The sequence below is a fragment of the Sus scrofa genome, chromosome 9 (assembly GCF_054392235.1).
Source record: "Sus scrofa isolate SSC_HxYL_T2T_F1_AM1 chromosome 9, Sscrofa_HxYL_maternal_Yorkshire_Landrace_v2.0, whole genome shotgun sequence".
Lineage (NCBI taxonomy): Eukaryota > Metazoa > Chordata > Mammalia > Artiodactyla > Suidae > Sus > Sus scrofa.
Genome location: NC_139391.1, coordinates 108,273,622 through 108,300,803, shown reverse-complemented (window position 1 = coordinate 108,300,803; position 27,182 = coordinate 108,273,622). Strand labels below are relative to the sequence as shown.

General features: G+C 40.1%; 1 protein-coding gene across 6 annotated transcripts in view; it reads left to right on the top strand.

The window, feature by feature from the left end:
- RELN (reelin) overlaps positions 1-26,976 on the top strand; it is a 499,001-nt gene extending 472,025 nt beyond the window's left edge. For 2 of the 6 annotated variants that reach the window (XM_084977351.1, XM_084977350.1), the window contains exons 54-66: positions 720-895; positions 1,045-1,151; positions 2,326-2,568; positions 3,161-3,336; positions 7,467-7,540; positions 8,338-8,499; positions 9,318-9,475; positions 12,021-12,240; positions 14,530-14,727; positions 15,395-15,493; positions 16,130-16,213; positions 20,047-20,182; positions 25,850-26,976. In XM_084977351.1, coding sequence (XP_084833477.1) covers positions 720-895; positions 1,045-1,151; positions 2,326-2,568; positions 3,161-3,336; positions 7,467-7,540; positions 8,338-8,499; positions 9,318-9,475; positions 12,021-12,240; positions 14,530-14,727; positions 15,395-15,493; positions 16,130-16,213; positions 20,047-20,176 — 1,827 coding nt within the window. In that variant the 3' untranslated portion in view covers positions 20,177-20,182; positions 25,850-26,976. Of the gene's footprint in view, positions 1-719; positions 896-1,044; positions 1,152-2,325; positions 2,569-3,160; positions 3,337-7,466; positions 7,541-8,337; positions 8,500-9,317; positions 9,476-12,020; positions 12,241-14,529; positions 14,728-15,394; positions 15,494-16,129; positions 16,214-20,046; positions 20,183-25,455 lie in introns of all 6 variants that reach the window. The other 4 variants (XM_084977353.1, XM_084977352.1, XM_084977355.1 and 1 more) reach the window with 2 other exon arrangements.
- Positions 26,977-27,182: the final 206 nt, after the last annotated feature.

The following is a 27,182-nucleotide window of genomic DNA, read 5'->3' as shown; positions in this document are numbered from 1 at the left end:
GCGTCTGCAACCTACACCACAGCTCACGGCAATGCCGGATCGTCAACCCACTGAGCAAGGGCAGGGACCGAACCTGCAACCTCATGGTTCCTAGTCAGATTCGTCAACCACTGTGCCATGACGGGAACTCCTTAAGTAACTTTTTACAAATAGGAGTATTACTATATTCAGCCTTACAATTGTTTTACTTTAAAACTCTCTCTAGATTTTATTTAATTTAATTAATTAATTAATTTATTTATTTTTTACTTTTCTGGGCTGCACCTGCAGCATATGGAGGGTCCCAGGCTAAGGGTCAAATCGGAGCTGCAGCTGCTGGCCTACACCACAGCCAGAGCAATGCGGAATCCAAGCCACATCTGCAACTATACCACAGCTCACAGCAATGCCAGATCCTTAACCCACTGAGTAAGGCCAGGGATTGAACCTGCATCCTCATAGATGCTAGTCAGATTCGTTTCTGCATGATGGGAACTTGTCTCTCTAGATTTTAAATTCCAACATTATTTAAGCAGTTTCAATGATCTTCAATACATGATCGAAAAAAATATTATGGAAATATCCTGTTGGGTTTTTTTTTTTAATATCTTTTGGAAAAGCATTCGAAATCAGCTCTAACTTTTTTAAATCCAAGAAGTAACTCCGTTTTGTCTTAACTATTCCATAATTATTCTTTGAAATTGTTACTTTCAAACACATGCAACTTACCTTTTTTCCAGACTTTCCTGAAGGAGCGCTTTGACAGTGAAGAAATCAAGCCCGATTTGTGGATGTCCTTGGAAGGTGGAAGTACTTGTACTGAGTGTGGGGTTCTGGCCGAAGACACCGCCCTTTATTTTGGGGGATCCACAGTGAGACAAGCTATTACTCAAGATTTGGATCTCAGAGGGGCAAAGTAAGTCAACTTTGTGTTGTTTTTGTTACAATGTAGCAAATTGGCCCCCAAACAAGGAACACATGTGTGGAAGAAATTGTTACCCTAGACTTGAGTAGACAATGTGTTCTAATTAACTATTCTGATGGATAATATGTGCTTGTATTCAGATTCCTGCAGTACTGGGGGCGCATCGGTAGTGAGAACAACATGACCTCCTGCCATCGGCCCATCTGCCGGAAGGAAGGCGTGCTGTTGGACTACTCTACCGATGGAGGCACGTTTCAGGGGGTGAAAGCCATGCCTTGGAGCAGATTCCCAAATTCCATCCAATGCCCCTCAGAAAAATCTCTACAAAACTCTCCTACCTGCAGTGCAAATAGTGGAATTCACAAAGAGAAAGCTATACATCTTGCATTACACTTTCCATACGTGTGATTTCTGCGTTGTACAAAATCCACCGAAGAAGGGACAAGAGAAAAAAAAAAATCACATTTAAAAAATAAACTCCAAAATGGATGAATAAAGAAAATAATCACTATGCTTAGCAGAGGCTTACTGATACAATTAAGAAATAAATTTTCGTGTGGTTTTCCAAGTAAAAGATAATTTTTAAAACATTTTAGAGTATTTTTAAAAGCTTTTGTATGAACAAGCCTGTAATAAATACTGTAGAAAATCTATAAGAAAACTTTATTGTGAAAGAAGGTAGTTTGTGAGTTTGGCACACACAGTTTTAACAAAATTTTGTTTGTTTTATTATTTTAAAGCAGCTGAAACCTGACCACTAGTACCACAAGGTCTTTAGAAAATCAGTTTTGGTGGATAAATATCGTTCTTAATAAGTAGATGAGCCTAAAGTATTCAGGGTATTCAGAAGGTGTTTTCTTAAGTAAGTTTTTTAATTGTTATTTCCCCAATACAGTTTTTCAGATTGTATAAATCTTTTGCCTTTTACTTAAGTAATTTAAACATTCTATCTATAGTCTTATCAATTGATGAGAGAAATTTCATATTTATCCCACAAACCACAAATTACATAGAATTACATAGAGTAGATTTATTACATAGAATACAATAGAATTACATAGAATAGCTATATTCTAAAATACTAGGAATTCTTGATGAGAGACCTGCACAATATGGTTATGTCTCATTATTTATGAGATAGTGCATATAAGAAGAACAAAATTTTAAAAGCACAAAACATAACTTCTACTTCAGTGTTTTTCTTTTTGGCCAGGTATTTCTAAATGCCCTTCCCCTTATATCATCAGCCTCATTTTGAAATAATATGTATAAGGGATGAACACTTAGATTAAACTCAGTGAAGTCAGTTCTCATTAACTGGCTGAAGATTCCTTTGGGAAGCTGACAGTAGCTGCAGTATTCTGGTGGTTTGTGGCTTTTTTTCTAGATCTGTTACTATGTTGGTGGATTTGTTATTATAGGAATTACTTGGACTTTGCTCCATGAGATGGATTATCAGAAGTACATTTCTGTCAGACATGACTACATACTTCTTCCCGAGGATGCCCTCACCAACACAACTCGACTCCGCTGGTGGCAGCCTTTTGTAATCAGCAATGGACTTGTGGTCTCTGGAGTAGAGCGTGCTCAATGGGCACTAGACAACATTTTGATTGGGGGAGCAGAAATCAACCCCAGTCAACTGGTGGACACTTTTGATGATGGTAAGAAACAAGACATCGAACAGTCTTTCCTGTGAGTCTCTTATCTGCTTGTGTCTCTGCATGAGTTACTACAAGAAAAGCATTTAAATCAGTGTCTCATGCATGTTTACTCCTCAACCCGTGAGCTGTTATATTTTGCGTAATATTTTGGACACCTTCAAGGTTGGCTGCTTGTTGAAATGTCAACTAAGAATTTAATAAATCACACTAGAGACAAAAATGTCTAGCTCTAATTATAATTTGAAATGTCAGTATTCCAAAATAATTTCAGTTTCTTTGGGAATGTCTGTACTGCAGAGGTATACATTATATTGGCTTGGAAGTATACCAAAAGAAATTTTGCAACGGTGAAAGTTACCCAGACTAGGAATTATGTTTTAAAAGTTAGGTAATCATTATATTAGCATTTAATAATCATTTCCAGATTTGATTTCTCATCTTAGGTTCACATATTATGCCAATTAAAAATAAGACAAAAATCAATCTAAAAGGGTAACCAAAAAGCTAGAGCATAGACATTCAAGTAGTTTAACAATAAACAAATTAATTTAAGAGAACGACATGCCCTACTGATTCCAATTTACCTTCACAGAAGGCACTTCCCATGAAGAAAACTGGAGTTTTTACCCCAATGCAGTAAGGACAGCAGGATTCTGTGGCAATCCATCCTTCCACCTCTACTGGCCAAATAAAAAGAAAGACAAGACTCACAATGTGCTTTCTTCCAGAGAACTCATTATACAGCCAGGATACATGATGCAGTTTAAAGTAAGGGGGAGTGGGCATTGCATTTTTTGCATTTCAGGGGTGGGGGGTGTAGGGAAAATGCTTATTTGAACAACTGTAAGGAAAAGATTGATTTCATTCATTAACAGAGGCTTTATCTTATGAATAAAAGAAGTGATCTTTCACAAAGGCCTTTATCTTATAGGATTATTTGTGTTTTTGTTTTTGTTGTTGTTGTTGCTTTGTCTATTTTAGGGCCACAACCTTGGCATATGGAGTTCCCAGACCAGGGGTCCAATCAGAGCTGTAGCCGCCGGCCTACGCCACAGCCACAGCAACACAGGATCCTCATCTGCAACCTACACCACAGCTCACGGCAATGCCGGATCCTTAACCCACTGAGACAGGCCAGGGATCGAACCTGCGTCCTCATGGATGCTAGTTGGGTTCACTAACTCCTGAGCCACGGTGGGAACTCCTTGTAGGATTATTTGAACACAGGTAAAATCTATGAGTATATTGAGACATAGCAAGAAATGTAACTGTATTGTATCTCAGATACGTAATCTTGAATTCACTTTTCCAAACTTTGGAAGTAAAAAGCTCAAATAGGCACCGCTGCCTGTTTCTCTCTTTGTCTCTGTCCTTTCTTATCCTGCATATTGCCCTCATCCCACCCCCACCTTTTCCCTACCACTTTCTCTTTATGCTGTTTTCTACATCAAGCCACTTTGCTTCTTCTTTTTTTTTCTTTTTTTCTTTTTTTTTCTTTTTTTTTTTCTTTTTTCAGCTGTACCTGCAGCATCTGAAAGTTCCCAGGCCAGGGTGAAATCAGAGCTGCAGATAAGGCCAATGTCACAGCAACACTGGATCTGAGCCACATCTGTGATCTACACTGCAGTTTGTGGCAACCCTGGATCTTTAATCAAACTCACATTCTCACAGAAACAAGTTGGGCTCTTAATTCGCACTTTGCTCCTTTATCTATTCTTTTTCATTATGTCTTTCCACTTTTCTTTTGTCTCTGACTTTTAAAAGCGAACCTATGCATTAACCTAACCAGAACTTCCCAAATCCCCAAAGATTCAAAAAGGACTCTCACCTCTTATAAATGCATGTTTTATTTATGTAGAAAAATGGGAGGGCATAGGAGATAGTTACTAGATAATCAGAGAAAAAGATAAAGCAGTATCAATTAATGTCTTTTTCACTACAGAACACAATAAAAAGGGCCATTGCAGAAATGCAGTTTATTACTAGATCATTTTAAAGAGAGAGATTAGTTGTTCTGATGCCCCCATTTAAAAAGACATGCTTAAAGTTCCTATTGTGGCTTAGCAGGTTAAGGACCCTGATGTTGTCTCTGAGAAGATGTGGATTCGATCCCTGGCCTCACTCAGTGGGTTAAGGATCCAGCATTGCCACAAGACCAGGTGTAGGTTGAAGATGTGGCTTGGATATGGCATTGCTGTGGTTGTGGCATATGCCTGCAACTGAAGCTCCAGTTCCACCCCTAGCGTGGGAACTTCCATATGCTGCAGGGGTGCCTGTAAAAAAAAATTTTTTAAGTGCTAGGACTTCACTGTTGGAAAAAGAAAGAGAAAAAGATGGGCCACAATGACAGTTCATAGTAAGAATCCTTATTAGCAGAAATAAAAAAATGTATTCACAACTGGGAGGAGGGGGGAATGGGGAGTTGTTTGATACGTATAGGGTTTTAGTTTTGCAAGATAAAAACTCCCTGGAGATGGGCTACAAAAAATAAATAAATAAATAAATAAAATCTTTTCCTCAGCTCTGTATTAAATGCTCCTTCAGAGACTGGACAGTGTCTCATTTTCCAACACTGACGATCCGAGCCATTTCCCCAATATAGTGAAATTCTCTTTCCCTGTGGCTTCTAGATTGTCTACTGCTTCTCCGCTTAGTAGTAGTTAGTAGATGTTACTACTTCCATCTCCTTTTTGACCCCTCTTCTTCCCTCAACCCTCTAAATAGAGCATTTCTTAATACTTCTCCTTGGCTTTCCTCTCCTTTCAAAGACATTCTCACCATTATGAATTTCATTCCTACTCTGGCTTCAAGTGTCCTAGCTTTAAAAGCAACTCCCAGATCTGTGTATCCAAACTTGACTGGCTCACCAACAGTTAACTCAGTACTTTTAATAGCCTGTTACATGTCTACACCTTTGTCTCACTGGCCCCTCACTCAGCATTCTAACAGGGAACTTCATATCTTCATGCCCCATACAGACTCCTTTTCTGACTTTCCTGTTTCTCTCAGTGGCACTGCCTGTCACCTGTTCACTGGCTTTACTGTTTAAAGTAGTCTTTGATTTTTCACTTCTCAGATCTAACCAGTTACGGCATCCTTTTAATTCTAATTCCCAGTGTTCCTGGCACCCATCCCATCTGCTCTGCACAGTTACCACCTCCATTCTGGCCCTTAATTAAATCTAAAGTCCATTGAATAAGCTTTTCACTTCTAATCTCCCCCTCCCACTCCCACCTGTCTTCAGCAGCGCAGTCCACACCTCCAGGCACATCATTCCACGCTCTTAAACCCTTAATGACTCCCCATTGCCTACCGCATTAAGAACAAACACCCTTGACTACAACTCATGGTCTGTCAAACTCAACCAGTCTTCCCAACCCTCGCCACCAATATTTCACATACTCTACGCTGAAACCAAAACAAACCAGACGCTATGCTCTAGACATGCCACAGTGCTTTCCCACCTGGGTGTCTGCTCTGCTCACGGTCCTTCCATATAAATGTCTTTCTCCTATCTCTGCCTCTCAGGCTTTTCCCATTCCTTAGGGACAGCTGTCATGCACTGTATTGTACTTGATGAATTATTTTCTTTTTTAAATTGAACTGTTTTTGACATAGAGCATTCTGTAAATTTAAGGTGTGCAACATGTTGATTCTATGCATTTATGTGTTATAATATGATGCTATGCATTTATATGTTATAATGTGATTGCCACAATAGTGATCGTTAGCACCTCTATCATGTCATGTAATTATCATTTCTTCTTGTAGTTGGAATAATTAAGACCTCCCACTTCCGAATTGTTTTCTAACCCAAGTAATCAAATTCAATCTCTCCTTCCTATGAAGCACCACAGCATTTTATTTGTTTCCTTTCTAGTTTTCATTTCCACTATTGGAATACACTTCTTATTCTATCTCTCTGAAACCAAGGTTATTTTATTCATAAAAAGATAACCTGAAATTTTTAGCATTAACTTTCCCTAGTATCAGCACTGAAAGAGGACTTGTTTAGTAGATGATTAGAACTTAAATTTGAAATACCAAATTTTTATAGCTTTTATCCATTATTGATGATTCGAACATTGAATTGCACATAATATGGAATGTTTTTATTCACATGGAAACGGAAAAAAACTAAGAATAAATATTAAGTAATTAAAAATTGCTATTTTCAATTACAAATACCCCAGGAAGGTGGGGCATCAATGGAAAATGTTTTGAACCAATGATACTTTGTTTCTTTTCCTTAATTCTCCAAGTGTTACTTTCCTTTTGACCAATTTATTGTCACCAATTTTATAATTAATATGTTATACTAGTTAAGTAAATAGAAATAACTTTTTTTAGGGCCAAACCTGCAGCATATGGATGTTCCCAGGCTAGGGGTCCAATCAGAGCTACAGCTGTCAGTCTACACCACAGGCCAGCAACACCAGATGTGAGCCACATCTATGACCTACACCACAGCTCACAGCAACGCCGGATCCTCAACCCACTGAGCAAGATCAGAGATCTAACCCAAGACCTCATGTATACTGGTTGGGTTCGTTACTGCTGAGCCATATGGCATATGGAAGTTCCCTGGCCGGGGGTCGAATCCGAGCTGCAGCTGCTGACCTACACTATAGCCACAGCAACTCGGGGTCAAGCCACATCTGCAACCTATGCTGCAGCTGCAGCAACACTGGATCCTTAGCCCACTAAGCAAGGCCAGGGATCAAACCCACATCCTCACGGACAATATGTTCAGTTCTTAACCCACTGAACCACATGGAAACTCCTCTGAATATTCCTTGATTACTTATCGGGTTCATATGAAGAGAGATGGGATTTTTAATTAATGATAGGTACTATTTAATCTTGCCTGACACATATCAATTCTTTGCTGGTTTTAGATTGTGGTGGGTTGTGAAGCCACTTCTTGCGGTGACCTTCATTCCGTAATGCTGGAGTACACTAAGGATGCAAGGTTAGTGAAATAATTTTTTTACATTTCCTTAAAACCTGAATATACAATTCAAATGGTTGTCTGTTTCTAAGGCAACTTCTTACAGGGGAGCATTCATATGTATTAAATGTGGCAGTTCATGTCTATACATGTAAAATTTTCATTTGTGTAAATTTATTTTAAAATGTTTCCTTCAATAAAAATCAATCTTATACTACACTGCAGCCAGCAGACTTTATATTTTAAAATAAGGTGCCACATTTGTCCTCAAAATAGAACTCTCTTTTACTCACATTGCTCATTTTCAACTAGCCCTAATAAAAATATAAAATCAGTGAACGATCTGAATATGCTTTAGATCAAGTCATGTCTCCTAAAGCATAGAAGCAGCATTGAATAACAGTTGGAAACAGTGCGGCTACCTTATTGGAGTGTTCATAGGCCTGCCACCCATCACCACTTTTAAAAATAAACTGTAGTGAGTTAAGGTTAGGTAGACAGAGGATTTTGCTGTTTGACTCTGGGTATATTTCTTGAAGCAATGTCAGTGGGAGGAAGCCACGAGAAGGCAGCTCTCTGCCACTCTTATTTTATTCTGTCATCTGTGACTATATGAAAGTGATTGTAAAGAATTGGGATATAACTTATATGAAATGATTTGCATTTTTTAATTATCCACAATTAAAATATGTGTAGGAAATCTGAAATTTACATTAAATTATCTTAATTTAACCGAACCCTAAAGCATTACCTCGACATTAGATAGGTCATGTGTTTCTCCGAAGAGTTGTCTAATGCAGTCTCCTTGGTGTCTTCAGGTCCGATTCCTGGCAGCTCGTTCAGACCCAGTGCCTTCCTTCCTCTTCAAACAGCATCGGCTGCTCCCCCTTCCAGTTCCATGAAGCCACCATCTACAATGCTGTCAACAGCTCCAGCTGGAAGAGGGTCACGATCCAGCTGCCTGACCATGTCTCCTCCAGGTCGGTTGCATAGGGTTAGGGTTAGGGTTAGGGTTTAAGGTTAGGGTTAGGGTTAGGGTTAGAGTTTAGGGTTAGGGTTAGGGTTAGGGTTTGTGGGATTCTCTGCCAGACTCTCCAGAGCTCATGCAGTGAGCTGAGAGCAAGTGAGAAAGTGAGGCTAGACTTCATTGCAGCCCAGTACCCTCTCCTCTTTTGTCCCCTTCCTCTTACCAGCCCATGACCTAAGTGGCAATTGCACATCCCAAGAAGAAATAGGGTCTTGTTCGTAAATGATTCATAGACCTCAAATTTTCTTTTGATTAAATTTCATGGCACAGACCAAACTCAATCAAGGGCCCTGAATCACAAATGCCCAAGCAAAGACCTGCAGTTGGCACCATATCTGCCCCAGTGTTCTGTGCTCCCAAAGGGTGTTCTGCTCATCTTGGAATCCAATGCCCTCTGGGGTGAGCCTGGCTGGTCAGGTTATGCAAAGCCACAAGATAACCATAGCGAAGTGCAGCCATCCTAGAGAAGCATCCATTTTACTCAAAGATTTGAAAATGGTACCTCACTATAAGAAAAATGGATGCAGATTTTTTATGGAATAGAATAGGAAATTCACCTAAAATTTTCAGGGGTTTTGGGGGTATGCTTCTAGAGTTTGAGGGGTGCACACGTTCACCTCTGTCCATCGGATGCTTCAGGGAAATGTTTGGGAAGCCCTTTTTTTCTTTAGAAATAGCTCCCCTTCCCAAGCCTGGAGGCTGGAGGCTGGATACAGCCATGGGAAATAACAGAACCTTCTGCATCCCTTTTGCTCTCTGTGGAACTTGCAGTGCGACACAGTTCCGCTGGATCCAGAAGGGCGAAGAAACGGAGAAGCAGAGTTGGGCGATCGACCACGTGTACATCGGCGAGGCTTGCCCCAAGCTGTGCAGTGGGCACGGATACTGCACCACCGGCGCTGTTTGCATCTGTGATGAAAGTTTCCAAGGTCTGAATCCCAGACCCTCCCTGGCACAGGAGACCGTGGGGGTCGCCTTCCTCTCAACATGGGTGCAAAGGCCACTAGGAAATGGATGGGAACTCCAGCTGAGGGATTTGAGATGGACGATACCGCAGAGATATTTGGAATGAATGATCAAGAGTAATTTTATGCTATGGTCCTTGAATTCTGAGAAATGCAGGCTTTATCTCCTCGGGATATTCTCTAGCACCTCACATTCCTCCACTTCCATATAACTCCCTGCCCCAACCCCTACCTTCATACTTGGTTTCCAATCTGGGGCTCTCTCATTCCTGGCCTGGCCGCACATCCCCAGAAACTGGGCCAGCATTCCTTCTCCCTGGGCATCTCCCAGCAGCAGTGGCCACTGCCCTCCCGAGATAAAACTGACAATTCAAGATGTTCCGTTTCCCAGATCACAATGTCTCTCTCTCACACACACACACACACACACACACACACACACACACACACACACACACGCAACCTCCATGATTCAAAAAATACGTTTTTACTACTTGAATTTTTGGAGGCTGAGTGTGTATTTGGAACAGAGGGTCTGCTCAGCTCCTGCTACTCACCAGCAGGTTGCTCTGTCAGCCTGTTGGAAGACCTGCAGCCGTGCTTGCCCTCGATGCAGTGTTTCTCACAGGTTTCAGCCTCTATGTTACAAAGTTCACTTTATCTAATTCCCATTATATCCTCAGAGCCTAAGTCTTGACATATAGCAATGCACAATAAAACTTTTTTCTAATGGCCACACCTACAGCACATGAAAGTTCCCAGGTCCAGGGACTGGATCTGAGCCACAGCTACGACTATGCTTCAGCTACAGCAATGCCGGATCCTTAAACCCATTGCACTGGACCAGGAATCAAACCTGTGCTTCTGCAGCAACCCCAGCCACTGTAGTCAGATTCCTAATGCAGTTGGCCACAGCAGGAACTCTACAGTCAATCTTTTTTGAGTGAATCCTTACACTGCCTTGTGCTTTACTGTATACACAGTATCCACCAATTCATTCAACAGAATTCACTCATTCATTTAGTCCTTATGATGTTCCCCATACATTAGCCGTGGTTAATATCTCATCATTCCCACTTCACAGGCAACGAAACTGAAACTCAGGGAGGTTAAGTGACTTGCCTAAGGTCACACAGCTAGTACCTGTCAGAAAGAAGACCTGAACTCAGCCTATTCTTTCCAGTCAGCCTTGCTGTCTCTTTAAGCTGAGAGATTGCTCCTAAGAGGACCAGAGTTAGACAGCTTCTCTAAGTATACAATGCAAGAACCCATAGATTTGAATTCTGGAGGAGAATCCATTTAGATGTCTTGGAGGAGGCTATTGCCTCGCCTCCAAATGAAATGAGTATGATAAATGCAGACCACTGCACGTCTCTGATGTGAGAAATTACTCAGCGGCCGTCTTTTTCCCCTGGTCTCATTACAACTGCGACCAGCTGGGTCTGTCCATGTATTAGCTGGAGAATTTGAACTTTAGGTAAATGAACAAATCAGATGTCTCACAGGAGTCCTAGGTGTCTGGGATTTGCCCTCTTCCTTGATCCAACAGAACTGTGACCTTTCCTTTTTTTTTTTTTTCCTGGTTTTAAACCACTGTAGACATTGAGAAAAGTGTGGTATTCCAGTCAAGGAGAAGTACAAAGACATACACATTTGCTAAAGAAGTGCCTTCCTTAAATGCCAGTATTTCAGCCCTGTGGTCTCTGAGAGACATGTCCAGTTTATTCATTTATTTATCCCAGCTTCATTATCCAGTATCTTGTATGTGTGCAGGATTGTGCTTGGTGCTAGAATCCAGCAATGAATAAAATACAGGCATTGCTCTCAAGAATCATGAAACAGGAGTTCCTGCTGTGGGGCGCTGGGGGTTGGTGGCGTCTCTGTGCTGGGACACAGACTCGATCCCGAGCCTGGTACAGTGGGTTAAAGATCTGGCATGGCCACAGCTGTGGTGTAGGTGTCACAAGCATGACTCGAATCTGATCCCTAGCCCAGGAGCTCCATATATTGCGGGGTGGCCACAAAAAAAAAAAAAAAAAAAAAAAAAAAAAAAAAAAAAAAAGAATCATCAAATATAAGAGCTAGAAAGAGAACAAGAACACAACTTATTTTCTGCTGCAAAATCAGGCACAGAAAAAAGAAAGCAGGTTGCTTCTCAGGCCGGAGTGAGAGCTCCCTCCTGAGACCCATCACTGGTAAACACGCAGGCCCAGGCAGATGCTGTGGTTTTTTAACAGTGGGCTTATACAAGCAATAAGTACTTTAGCACCTCCAGGTTTTAGTAAATATTTACTCAAAGATAATGGAAGTTTTTCAACAACACCAGCCAATAACTGCTAAAATAAAAGAGAAATATTTCTTTCTGGGTGTCTGTATCTGCTTGTCATTTTGTCATTCTTATAGTAAATCTGAACTTGATTGGATTAAATCTGAAATTGAATGTTTGTCCTTAATTTCTGCTGATCCCGCTTGTTCCAGCTAACTTTTTCCACTGTTTCTTTCCCTCTAGGCGACGATTGCTCTGTTTTCAGTCATGACCTTCCCAGTTATATTAAAGATAATTTTGAGTCTGCAAGAGTCACCGAGGCAAACTGGGAGACTATTCAAGGGGGAGTGATAGGAAGCGGCTGTGGGCAGCTGGCACCCTATGCCCACGGAGACTCACTCTATTTTAATGGCTGTCAGATCAGACAAGCTGCCACCAAACCTCTGGATCTCACTCGAGCAAGGTAACAAAATCTGTGTTGTAGTTCTGACACAGAATCCGTCACAAGCGCGTCACTGTCTTTGGTCTGTTAGACATGATTGTGAACTTCATGGCCCAGGTGTTACTAGGCACTAGAAGCCTAACTAACATCTGAATTTGGCATGCAAAAGCATTATGTTTGCACAACTCAGAATTATGCTTGGGTTGAGTTTATTGTAGAGTTACCTTGTATCTCTTCACAAACACTGGCTGAGTGGTGGTGACATAGGCATAAGCTTAGAGAAATGGCCAAATATTTTAAAAAAGAAAAAAAAAAGGATAGGAGTTCCTGTTGTGGCTCAGACAGTCAGGAACCCAACATGGTATCCTTGAGGATGTGGGTTTGATCCCTGGCCTCACTCAGTGGGTTAAGGATCCAGAATTGCCATTGGCTGCAGTGTACACTGCAGATGCAGCATGAATCTGGCGTGGCTGTGGTGTAGGCTGGTAGCTGCAGCTCCAGTTCAAACCCAAGCCCAGGCACTTCCATGTGCCTCAGGTGTAGCCCTAAAAAAAGAAAAAAAAAAAGAAAAAAAAAAAGGGTAAGTGTATCACATTAACACAGTGTATAACTTGAGCTTATATAATGTTATATGTCAACTTCATCTCCATAAAGTTGAAAAAAATAAATAATTGGTTATGGAAAAATCTATATGGATACTTTAATGTTGACCACATGCAAGCATATAACTATAAGTGTGCATGTGAAGTAGATGGGTAGCAATGCAAACATATACCTATACTTGGCATATGTCGGTGTAAATTGAAATGAAGACTCGATGGCCAGCGGGATGGGATCTTTAAAAATTCCCATGCTCTAGCAGCTGCTTGCTAGTGCAAAAAAGAGAGGACAGAGAAAAAGAGACTTGGGAGGGTTGGACTTCCTGTCCCACCTACCCTTCCAGCTCTGCCACCTCAGACAGAGAAAACATGGCCTTTTGCCTATAACTCAGAAAAAGGTTCCAGGGCTTTTTGAAGGTTGCAAAGTAGTAGGCTACTCACTGAATGCTGAAAAGTGTATGAATATATTTTAAAGGTAAATGTTTGGTTCATAGGAAAGTAGTTGTTTCCCTGAAGCTTAATTGAGTAATGGATTTTCAGAGGCAGAAAGGCACGTGGGGGGGGGGGGACCCTTCAATATGATAAACAATAAAAATATAATAAAACTAATTCCTATATAGTAACCACAGTAACCCCATAACTAGCCATAGATTTGTTGTGTCTACCCATTCCCCAACTTCTTTTCCTATCAAAAAGTTATACTTAATCTAGAGACAACCCAATGTTTTCCCTGACCCCATAGAAAGCTACAACTTAGCTGCTTGGTTAACAGTTGCACGCCACGTCACCCAAGTAACTTTGCTTTAAATTAATTAACACATTTACAGGGTTTAAGTCTGGCTCTTTTTCTGACCACCTTTTAATCATTCTATTAATCACTAGGAATCTTTCAAAGATAGAGTTTCTGTTTTTAAAAACTGCATCTTCTCAGGGAAAGGATGCATGTGAAAGGCAGAAGGACACTCCAACACAAGAGCAGACATGGTCCAGAGCCTGCATGTCTAATTCAGTTTTCCCTCTGCTCTGATCTCCAGACATCCTTTCCTAAAATAGAAGTGATGATTTTATCCTTGTCCAGACTCTTCAGCTTGAAGCTATTTGTAAAAAAAAAAAGCGTGCCACATAATATCCTGGCTTTATTCATCATGCTCTCCATGCCCTCAGCTGCCTGTTGGGCCCCCAACACCTTGCAAAGAACAGAAGGTGTTTCAGGCAAAATGCTCTAACAAGGTTTCTAACATCAGAGGAAGAAGAAAGTTCTTTGAAAGTCAAAATTGTCTTCTCTGTGTAGAATACCAGCCTTCCGAGCTTACTTTTCATATGTATGATGTAAAAGATAAGATAAATAAATGTTGTGATTACTGTGACTTAGTTGTAAGACTGACTGGATGCTTCTGTTTTTACTGCATTATGAACTTGAAAATTATGGAGTTTAGGAACAAGAAAGATTTTTTAAAATAGAGGGAGTTCTCTGGTGGCCCAGCAGGTTAAGGCTCCCGTGTTTTCACTGCTGTGGCGCAGGTTCGGTCCCTGGCTCAGGAACTTCCACATACTGCAGGTGTGCAAAAAAGAAAAACAAAAAAAGAGAGAAAACCTGAAATAAATGTCGCAACTCTCATTAAAAAAAAAAAAAAAAAAGAGAGAGAGAGAGTGTTAACTCCTTGAGCACCTCTGGCTTCTGTGTCAAGGTGATTTCCCCTGTGTTTTGCAGCAAAATCATGTTTGTTTTGCAAATCGGAAGCACAGCGCAGACAGACAGCTGCAACAGCGACCTGAGCGGCCCCCACGCAGTGGACAAGGCCGTGCTGCTGCAATACAGCGTCAACAATGGCATCACCTGGCACGTCATCGCGCAGCACCAGCCCAAGGACTTCACACAGGCTCAGAGGGTGTCCTACAACGTTCCCCTGTAAGTGGCCTGGGAGGGAAGGCGTGGTGTCACCTATGATCCTAAAGAAATCGCCGTTTGGTGAAGCTACTGACCCAGCAGCACAGAGCTAGGTGGTGGCAGAACCAAGGCCAACTCAGATCCCCAGCGTGGTGTTACCATTCTCTGTTAGGACAACAGGCAAAAACTTGGAACCTGGAATAGGGATAAGAGGGAAGAGAGAACAACAACTAAATGCAAAAGTGCTTTGGGCATATTGCCCTCCAAGGAGCCCATATATCTAGTCCTTTAGAAAATAGCATTTTTAATCTTCGGCTGGGCATGCTGGTTGGAGAATTCGCTGAGGATAGGCAGCTGTGTCAGTTTTCCCTGGTGCAGCACCCCAGTGTCCAGCACGGTCCCCGGTCCCCATCACGTTTGTCAAGTTTGTTGACTGAAGATGTGACTCTTCCAGGTATTAGGGAAGCAAGGGGAAGAGGGGAGGGAGCTGTAAAAGGATTGCAAATCCTTGAGTAGCCCCCCTCAAATGTGATGCTGCTTAGAATGCTGTGACCTCTGCAAATCTGAATCCCATACTCAAAGTTTTTAAACTTTAAATCAACCTATTATCATTGAAGTCTGGAAGTCATATACCAGAAAGTGCTGTTTTCCAGTGCTTAACCTCTCTGTCTTTCTCTCTGTGACCCAGGGAGGCACGGATGAAAGGAGTTTTGTTGCGCTGGTGGCAGCCACGCCACAATGGAACAGGTCATGATCAATGGGCTTTGGACCATGTGGAAGTTGTCCTGTGAGTATCTGATACGTAGCATCTCATGTCCATTTCAGAAAGGTTTGCAGTTCCTTTGATATGGCATGCTCCTTTATTCAGTAAGAATGGTTCCTGATGAGAAACCCCCACAGGGCCACTTTGGTTTACACCCTTCTGCAACTGCAAACTGTAGCACTCGTCAACAGTGAAATCACAGAGCCCCAAATATAATTTAATGTACCTGAGAAAACTTCAGTAAGCAAAGATTTAGTTAAGGATTTGACACTAGTAATTAAATTGGACCAAACGGAAGTCTCCAGGTAAATGAGAAACAATGCCTTGACCAAGTCTGGGGTGTCATGTAAAATAGAATGACATCCTTGAAAAGAGAAGGGATCTGTACTGGTTGATCTACAGAGTATCACTAGCTCGTGTGCCCGATTACAAACACATGTCCTAGCCACAGATACCCGGGGTGTTCTTCCAATTAATGACCTGGTTGAAACAAGAACAAAGAGTTTGTGGTTTCAGGTTCCTCGTGACCAATCCCAATATCTAATGAGTCAAGGGTGTTCCCCTATGCTTTCTCCCATAGAATAAGGTCGTCAGCACTCTCACCTAGCTGGGTTTGACTGTTCCACAGAGAGATGACTTGCTTTTTCTCTAACAATCTAGTTCCTGTAGAACTGGAATGCTTATGTCTCGACGGGTTCGGACTGATGGCTCCAAGTGGTTGGCAAGGAGAGGCGAATCTTCTCGGTAGATAGGTTCAAATGTTCATTCTGTTTACCCAGTCAAAAATGATATCAGTCCTTTGGCTGATTTCAGTCATTTTGAAAGCAAATTTAAATGATTCATTGGTGGGAAACCTACCAGATTTGTTTTCTTTCAATCATAGCCATGAGCTGAATTTTTCAGTCTTGAGTTAGCCCTCGTCTTAGTTTTCACCGAGGCACCTGCTTGCATGGCATCCATATCAACTCCCAAATCCAAGAGCAACCCGGTCCCTACACAAGCTCCCACTGTGCGCTCTGCTGCTTTGGACAACTTGCTGGGCTCTGCCTCCATAAGACAAAGTTGAAGTTTAAAGTAACCGTCCAGACTCACTGGAATCTGTATTATGAGGCTGATGATTTACTTCGATATTGGCTTCCTCAGACTGCATTATTCCAGGAGGATAACCTGGGCTCTAAAATGATTTGCTGTATGGTCAGGTCAGGGAGAGAGAGATCCAGATGAATGAAAGACCAACCTCAGAGCCATTCTTCCCTGGCTACTTTCCCTTCAGAGCAGCGCTTCTCCATCTGACTGAACTCCTCATCACTTAGCCGTTTCGTCCCAATGACCGTGCCCGTCCCTGTGAATCATTTGATTTACACTGACCCACAGTGAGACCCAAGTGTCCGTCTTCTTAAAAAGCACCTAGGTTCATTCTAATAAACTGGTTGAAAATCAAATTTAGAGTCACAAACCACTTTTTATCTTTGAAATCTCTTGCCAAGACAGTCTTCATTAACGGGGCTTCCTGTGCCTGACAAAGCATTTACCAACTTTTCTGGAAACTTCAAAACTTGACAGTCCTCAGTAGAAGGCAGGATGCTAATATTGACCTGAAGTAGATACAATGATTCTTAACATGTCATATGTTTGAATAGGTATTTCTTCTCCCTGCCACCCAGTCAAGCAACTGCAGTTATCTGTTTCGGCTTTGAGGCATATCATTGCCGCAGTTTCCTCCCGTGCACTAAAATTAAAGAGTAGGTGGGGTCAGAAGTGCAAATATACTCCCTGGTATAAAATAACCCCTTCACAACCTGCTGCCTCATAGGCTTTCACCACACGGCTCCCAAGGGAACCTTCTGGCATACCTGGTATTGATATTAATTTTTATAAGCAGTTACCAGCATCGTGATATTATTATAAGAATCAAGGTCAGATTATACAAGATATCAGAAACCTGTCATTTATGGTATTTTTCTGGAGCAATAATCTGTATTTGTAAAGACTTCGTTTTTAGTCTATCTCCAGAATTTTAATACTTTGAAGAATTTATCACTTACCAGGCACCTGTCTGCTCTTAGCCTGCTTTATTCTCTCAAAGTCTCAGGCACTACAGCATTTCAAACAAGAAAAAGAGCACTGCCACATATGCAGAGTATTGCATGATTTGAGTTTTATTCAGTCTTCTTTCAGTGAATAATTTTAAATTATAGCTTTATACATATAACTATAAAATTATATATATATATGTATGTAATAGATATATAATATGTTAAATTTTTTAAAACCAAAGGAGTTACTTTGTTTTCATTCTTTTTTGGAAAGAATACTTCATGCAGCTGAGTTTAATCAATGAGTTGTTTTTAAAATACCATACAAAGAAATTTTATTTTCAGAACTATGTTTCGGATGTTTTGCTCTTGTCTTAAGATTTAACATTTCTATGCCACTGTATCCTTTCAAACTACTTATTTTCAGAAGAGTCACAAAAAGTTTTCTGCTAGTTAATATGCCTACAAAACAATTACTTTAATTCATTCATGTGATGAGCTTAAAAATAAAGTTCCAAAAAAATTCAGAAAAATGAAATATAATAATTTTTCAGTGTGTTTCAACAAAATAAAGCATAAGGAAGCCTGCCAAGGGGTCATGTCACAATTCACAAATATTACCAAGTATGACTTCACTGTAGTAGCTCTATATTTAGAAATAGAGAGGTGGGGAGTTCCCTGGTGGCTCAGTAGATTAAGGATCCTGCATTATCACTGCTGTGGCTCTTGGTACTGCCATGGTACAGGTTTGATCCCTGGTCTAGGAACTTCCACATGCTGTGCACATGGCCAAAAAAAAAGAAATAGAGAGGTGGAATACTCCCACTAAGCTCTGTTAAATTCAGAATATCCTCCTAATTAACTATACTTTTGTGTAATAACATTTAATCTTATAAACTAACAATGTTAACTCCTTAAGAATGGAGGCAACAGGAGGCTGAGATGTGCGTTTACGAGATAGGAGTCCTAACCTAGTTGAACGCTACGAATAGGACAGCTAATACGTTTTTTGCAACCAATGCTTGGGGGTATATGTTTTTAGGATGTATTTCTTTTCTGAGTGAAGATTGGCCCTAATCTAGCTTTATCACCATAGTTTAGCTTTTGTGCATGTGCACCAAGGACACATGCCAAAAACTCCTAGAAAGAAAAACCGTGGTCACGCATGGCATCTTGAGTTTAACCCCAGTACTGCCCGTGTTAACCTAGAAGATGCATGAGTTTGATGAGAAAAAAAAAAAAAAAAAAAGTTGCACTTTTGACAATATTTCAGGATGTAGGAATGCGTCCTAAAGGAACAAGATACCTAATATATTTTTAATTTAACGGTTTAATTCTAAAATACTCCATCCAGAAGGATTTGCGTTTCATAAATATGGATATACGCAATAAGCCCCACACTGTAAAGATAAAAACCACCGTTTTAACATTTAACAAGCGAAGTCATTTAGGCCTTCTGCTTGTTTGCAAGTGTAATCTCCCCACTCTGATGATGTTTTTCAATAAAACCCTTCACGATGATTAGCTCTTTGCTAATCTGCCACAGCCGAGATGAACCGAATTGACAGATCGCTTTTCTCCAGCCTCACTAGCTGACAAAAAGTCCTCCTTCCATAAAGTCTGAGTGATGCAGCGGAACACAGTCATTGACAATCAAGTGTCAGAAACCTAATTTCTCCGAATTCATTTGCTAGTGTAGAATACTTGTTTTTCAGTAAATGTTTGTGAATACATTTGGGCAGATCCCTCACAAGATCCATGCTGGTGGGGTTCTTCTTAGGATAAAAGAGAATCCTTTGTCTTAACCTTTTGTGCTGGGCACTCACCCTTCTATCCTAAGAATCTCCCTCACCCAACTCTGCATTTCATTCACACATCACATTTCCTGTGTACGTGTCTAAATCACAACCTGTCATGTGTATAATGAAGTGGGCCAATTTTTGCATGTGTACCTTGAAAGCAAATGGCTCCGTAGAGTCAGCTCTGATGAATTGATTTACTAAAAAGTGAATTATTACCACATGTGCTGAGAACTGAAAACCAGTATGTTGCTAACTATGGTCTTAAAAGCCTATCTCAGATTTTAATAATATGACTTCCATCCTGACCATCCCCTCATGCTATTCATTATCAAGATACTGTCACATTTTTGGCACAAATGATTTATGGAGATGAGCATATTACATTTGTTGCAAAGCATATGTATCCTTTATTAAATTGGATTGTGTTATTTGATGTAGAGGACGCCTGTATTTTTTAAAGCCCATTCCTTAATATATTCAGGAATAAGTATTTTCTAAAATGCAAATAATTGCAAAATCAAATAATCAAATTAATGGTAGTTATTAAACTATTACTTTTGTATTTATGCCTTATATGCAAATGCAACATTTATGCCAAATGTAGTACTGTAGCTACATGTACCTTGACATACGGTTATGAGCAAATACTGCATGTTGCATTACATAGAAATGTTCACTATATGTATATATTAGGTATAGAGAGATAAGAAATAACTTCTTTAATTTTTATTTTCAAAAGAGATGAAAAATCCTATATTGCGTCTAAACCTGGTCAGACTTTTATGACTAATCACAGTGCTGCATGTGTTGAAAGGCATGTTTTAACTTGTGTTATATTTCATTATTTGCTGTCATTGGTTTTCCACTAGAGTAAGGTAAGTCCTCTTACTAATTCTGGGGAACTGTTTATTAATAGTTTCATCAGTATTACCTAGGTTAACTGAGAAGTTTTGTAGAAGACCTTTGCAATTGAAGAAAAAAAAAACCCTATGAAAACAGTTATACGATATTGAGATATACTGGAACATTTGTCATCTATATCATGTAAACTCAGAATTCAGCCAAATTGCGATAATTCCCTGATTTTTAATATAGGGCACAGCAGCATAAACCAGAGTGCGAATCAGGATTCCTTCACTGGGTAACAAATTTTACTCTGTGCCTGGAACTTTATTAGGTGATCTTGAAATGGTCACAGTTTATAAGTGTGTTATGAGGGGAAAGTGAAAATAGAAATGTGTGTGAAAGAGCTAGGGGCTCTGATTAAATGTAGCGTCTCAAAATATCTATTGTGCTGGAGATGTGTGATGGTGCCTAGACTTCTCAGTTCTATTCTAAGTTGATAAATGAACCAGCAAAAGGGAGTGGATTTATTCATAATATTTGTGAGTTCTAGATCTTATCCTTAGGTAAGATTGGCCTTTTTAAGTATATGTCCTTTGTTCTCTAATGGAGATGCTTGAAAACTTAGGAAAGAAGGTAAAACGGTCAACACTTATTAAACATCTGCATATTCTGCTAGAAATCTTCATTTAATTTCCCGAGGTACACATGATCAGATATTGTTCTCATCCCCGTTCAACAGGGAAAAGAAATATAAAATTTTCTACATTTGTGAGATGTATAAGCCCACACATATTTATATGGAGCCCTCCTAAAAATGTGTGTGGTCTTGAAAGTAAAATGTACAGCTTCTTCTATGTAGAGCAGTTTCATTGATTCATTTCAATGGCAGTTTCCCATCCTACACTCACCAATATTTCTTTGAAAGATAAGAGCAGTCTCTGCATTCTTATTTTTGCATTGCCACAGAGCGTTATTTTTTATGTTTTGATGAAAAATAAATGAACTACTGAACAGTAAAAATGCCTAAATTTCTCTGAGCTCAAATTACTTCTGCCAAGTCTCTATCTTGCCCATTTCCTTTAGAATTCATTAAAAATCAGTTGAATTTTTTCATAATGATAAATGATCCAAGACAGTGGCTCCAGTAAAGAACAACGCCTCGAGAGAACAGTCCCTAGTTCTTGAAAAAAAGTGCAATAGCCATATTTCCTGTGCAAAAACAGGGAAGCTGTCTAAAGTCCCTAAACTCCCTCAGTGATAATGGAATTTTAAGTTAGCATTTCTAAGAAGCCATTGATGTTTATTCCCCCTTCCTGCAATGACTGACGTGTAATAGATTTTAAAATGGACCAAGTTCTGTTCACAACCAAAGCAAATTGTTAAGTGCCATAATTGATATGCCTTGACATGGACATTGCCTGCTTTCATTGGAATAATAATAATAAAAATATGTTTCCCCTATAACAGCAGTGAAGAAATTCTTAAAATTCCATCACACCTGTAATTATTTTGGTTATAAGTTTATAACTGCACATCTGCATGTATCAAAAACAAAAATAGGCTCACAGCTCTTCTCCACAAAATAAGATAATAAGCATGAGTTATTTAAACTTGTTTAAAATACCCCTTCTGCCCAGGCCTGTAAGTTAGGTGAGACATTTTAGAAGCTACAACAAGTATTTAATAACCATCAAATTAAATGGTCCTGGAGGCAGCCAGCACTTTGGTATGACTTTCCATGGCACTTGATTTTCAAAACTAATGAGTGGAGTTCCCATCATGGCTCAGTGGTTAATGAATCCGACTAGGAACCACGAGGTTGTGGGTTCTATCCCTGGCCTCGCTCAGTGGGTTAAGGACCAGCATTGCCATGAGCTGTGGTGTAGGTTGTAGACACGGCTCGGATCCCACATTGCTGTGGCTCTGGCGTAGGCTGGCAGCTACAGCTCCGGTTAGACCCCTAGCCTGGAAACCTCCATATGCCATGGGAGTGGCCCTAGAAAAGACAAAAACCTGCTTCATTAGATTCCAACCTGACTCCAGAGATATTTTGTTTTACATATAAAATTACTAGTGAGTTTCCAGAGGACTTTGAAGATGTGGCCGTTTCTAATGTGACTACAAAACACCAGAGCTCTATAGCAAATGCTGAGCACATATCAACATTGACAGGGATCCAAAGATATACCACTGTACATAAATTTATTCAAAATTAAAGAGTATCCAGTGAATCAAAATGCCTTCTAAAGTAGATGTAAGCATCCAGGCTGGAGGGATTGTCAAGGCATTAAAGATCTACAGGAGTTCCCATCATGGCTCAGTGGAAACGAATCCAACTAGGAATCACGAGGTTGTGGGCTTAATCCCTGGCCTCACTCAGCGGATTAAGGATCTGGCATTGCCGTGAGCTGTGGTATAGGTTGAAGACACAGCACAGATCCTGTGTTGCTGTGGCTGTGGTGTAGACCGGCAGCTATAGCTCCAATTGGACCCCTAGCCTGGGAACTTCCATATGCCGCAGGTGCAGCCCTAAAAATAAAATAAAATAAAATAAAATATCTGCAAATTGTTAATATTTATTTTCTCACATATAAAGATGAAGAATTTAAATCAGTCCATGATAAGTAAATAGTAATATGAAATAGTTGCTTTAACACCATTAAACATGCACGTCAGGTTTTATTCAGATTAAATGTTCCTTTGTTTCCCATATGTTGAGGTCACTTTCAAGTCAATCTGGGTTGCATTGAGATAACTGAATATCTTGAGTGTTCTGAGTTTGTCTTTTCTTTGTGTAAAATATTTTAACTCTTTTAAATTCTGAATTCCTTATATCTTTAAATGTGTTTTCAACAGGATAATTTTCATTGCTTTAACTTTGCAATTATTCCTTATAGTCAAAGAGTAATGATTTACAGCAGGCATCCAATCAGTAAGTCGACAAAAGTTCAACAAACATGCCTTGACCGCCCAGGGGTCAGGCAGGAGGCTCAGTGCTCTGGTGTGGGGGTGGGGGGAGCTGGGGCACAGGAGCTGTACCCACAGAAGTTTAGTCACGGGGAGCCAAGACATGAACACAACTCATCTCCACGCAAAGCAGAAAATGGACACTCTGAGAGTTCAAAGTAGTGGGGGGAAATCCCTACTGGAGGGGATGAGCCCTAAAGAAAACGTAATAGTTGAAATGTAAGTAGAATTGTAGGAAACCAGGTTAGGGATGGTCCAGTCAGGCAGATGGAAGGGGCTCCAGGTGAGTTTGAATAGAGGCTCTGTGTACAGTGTAGTGGATGAAAAACAGAGTCAGGTTAAACGTGTGGAGAACTTGAAAGAGCCGGTGCTGTTGACGTGAACGAAAGGATTATGAACAGCTTTTTGACAAGGTGAAGCCAGTGTTTGAAGGAAAGTTTACTGAAACTGGTGTGCAAAATCCACCATATGTATATGTGTGTGTCTGTGTAAACACACACAATCAGGCTTCCAGTAACACCTTAGTATTTCCTAGTTTCTTTTCAATGGTGTTTCTTAAGGGGAGAGGATGAGGCAGCTGGTCTAGGAGGCACTGTCATAGCTCAGCAAAAGGGCCACAAAGTGACAGAGGGTGCTGGCGGGAAGACTGCTAGTGCCAGTCCCAATCTTCTGTGACCAAAGAGGTGAGGGGATTCTTTCTCCTGACGCTTGATTAGTTCAATACGTTAGAGTTTTGTCCTTTTTTTTTTTTTTTTTTATAACTAGACTTTACATAAGCAGCAATCAGTACTTAGAGCAGCCAATAAATAATGAATACATTCATTTCCTTCTTCAACCATGACAGTGAAACTGATCAACTTAGTTGATGCTTGTGATATTGTCACATCAGAAGAGCACAGGGAGTTCCCCTTGTGCCTCAGCAGGTTAAGAACCTAACTAGTATCCATGAGGATGCAGGTTCGATCCCTGGCCTTGCTCAGTGTGTTAAGGATCTGGTGTTGCCGCAAGCTGAGACATAGGTTGCAGATGCGGCTTGCGTCTGGTGTGGCTGTGGCTGTGGTTGTTGCCGGCTGCTACAGCTCTGATTCAACCCTCAGCCTGGGAACTTCCATGTGCCACAGGGACGGCCCTAAAAAGGAAGGAAGGGAGGGAGGGAGGGAAGAAGAGGGAGGAGGAGTAAAGCTACCTGAAGACAAAACCTGATTTTTTTCCTTTTTCTCTACAGTTTCTTCAGAATATATTTTGGTTCTGTTCTATATAGCTTCTAGCTTTTTGGTAATATCAAAATCCAGAGTGAAAAGTTATTAGCACTTTATTTTCTCAAATACATATCAATGTGATGTCTTCTTTTTATCAGGTTTTCAGCACAGATGCTCTTGATTTTTTATTACACATGCCTGATGCAATTTACTTTAGGTATTTTCTTTTGAGAGGTTTTATTTCATGTTTTGTTTTCTAATGATCAAACATCTACAAAATCCTCATTTTAAAGATTTCTGTGTGTTACAAGCCTTAGTATAATACCCTAGGTAAAACAGTATCATTTTACACCTTGCCTGGTCTACTGATCATTAATAACCCAGAAGAATACACAGCTCAGTGCAAAATTACCCTTTCCCTCCTCTTTATCCAGCTCACGTTCCTGTCATATCGACCTTCATGGTAAAAATCACATCACATTACCTTACCCTGCTCCATATGCATGTTATATTCCCATAAAGTTAAGGAGGAAAAGACTGTAGGACCAGACAGTATTCAAGAAGCTCAGTGAATCTGGAAAATACTAAGAGGTTCTCACTTCAAAACCACACTCTGATGCTGCATTGTCTTCACTCGAGTCAGTGTGCCAAGGGAGTCTGATTCTTGTCAGTGATGTTATGGATAATGATCCCTTTTAAATTGTATTTTCCAGACCACAACTTTAACAACTGTCTCTACCAGTATCATGCATATTTCTACAGGCTCCTAAAATCCATTTTCAGTGTATTTTATCAGCTTCACACACAGCATGTATGTATGATATATGCATATATGTATGCACACATGAGGAAAATTCATACACATCTATTTACATCTGTACATTCAATTAGGCTTTCTTAGTATTTTATTATTTTTTTCCAGTGGAATGTCTCTTTCATAAGGCCATGTTCATAGCACATGACCCCAGCTGCTTATTGTTTGAGAAAGGCAGTGGAATCTAATATTCTGAGGTGGTTAAAAAAAAAAAAAAAAAACCTTTCTTTTTCATTTTGCCCCTGAGACTGCATAAAATAAGAAGGTCAGGCTGACTCAGATAAGAAGTTTGTTTTTCCTTTGTTTGTTTTTGCTTTTTAAGCTTTAAGTGAAAATGTTTGTTGGAGGAATCAAGTAACGTTTCCTACTTGTTGAAGCTGTATTTAAACGAGGTGATGGGAGCAGCACAGTCTTGGTCTCAGAGGAGCTCCATTCAGTCCACTTTGGCTATGAATCAAGAGAATTTACCAATTTTTTCTGGTTTGGAGCTCACTCATGAAGGGGATTTTTTTTCAAGGCCCAAGGCAGTGACTGCAGGTGTCAACCTTTAGTTCTTCGGTCCTGGGGTGGTCAGGTCAGCCTGACCTGTTAATCCTGAAAATATTCAAGAACTATCCGGGGAAAGGAGGACCTAGACGAGATGACGCTTTCCGTGATGGGACTTACATGCTCTTTCTCCTTTCCCTCCCCGCCTCTGTCCTTTCTGATCTTAACAGCACTCGCAAACAAAATTACATGATGAATTTTTCACGGCAACATGGGCTCAGGCACTTCTACAACAGAAGACGGAGGTCACTTAGACGATACCCATGAAGAATCCAAAACTTTATTTTTTTTTCTCCCAACCTGTGACGTGTCGTTTTCCATTCCTTTAAATCTCGCCCTGCATCTGATATCAGGAAATTCCTGCGAAGGACTTGGTGACTAACGGAAAGCCCTTCTCCAGACCGAGTGTCCACCACTTTCCCACACTGTGAACTAATGACAAGTGACTTATTTTCGCATAAGTAAATGTCTTCATGTTGATGTGTCTGTGCACATTGTGATCTGTTGTAATATCAGTTACAGTGGCAGTATTGAAAATAAGAAATAGTCTAACAGATTAAAAAAAAATTTAAGCACAAAAGTTTAAGAGACTTTATGTTTAAAAATGGCGTTTAGTACAGTCTGTAACATTCTTGGTCACAAAGCTATTGAAGTGGACTGTATTTCAACTACGTATCCTGTTTTATACGATTAAATTATCATTGTTTTGTCCTTTCTGTACCCTCGCCTACAATATAACACATTGACACTGTACTTACTTGCTATGTTGCGATATTTTGCTGCTGAATTTCAGGCTACTTATATTCTGCAGAAAATTCATTGAGATACCTGCTGAAGAAGATAGTTGTAAAGATATTGTATCTCCTTTAATATATCCCTGAAAATGTTATGTGGGTTTAGCGTTGTTTTTGTGGATAAGGAAAAAAATGCTTGACCTTGAAATATTTTCTACTTAAAAATTGTGGATGAAAACCCTCTCTCCCACAAAGGACTTCCCATTTCCTTGTCTAAAGATTTTTTTAAAGTGTTCTGTGGCTGATTTACTAACAGTAACTGCCATTTTGTGTCTGTGGTAACAGAGTGAGTTGTAAAACAGTGGATGTTTTCATTGTGTTCTCTTTGTGGATTGTCCTTCCTGCGGGTCATAGTCATACCTTCTGACGAAGTTGTGCCAACACCAGCAACATTGTAATGGCCCTGTAGCCCTCAACTCTCTATTAACATAACTAAAAGGTTGCACTCCAGGGTGAACCAAGCTAAAAGCCCATGCTTAAATAAAAATTTTGTCCAAAAGCCATTTGAGCTTCATTTGTCTTTATTCACTCTTTGTTGAAATTTGTACTGGATTTCTAAGTCACTGGTCAGGTTTGGAAAGGACAGCGTCAAATGTGTTTACTGGTTTGTATGTTTTTTTGGTTGTTTCGTTATTGATAATAGCAATTATGAACCCACACTTTCAATTTAGCCATTTTTCTCTTATTTACTCTGTTTTCTATTAGTCAC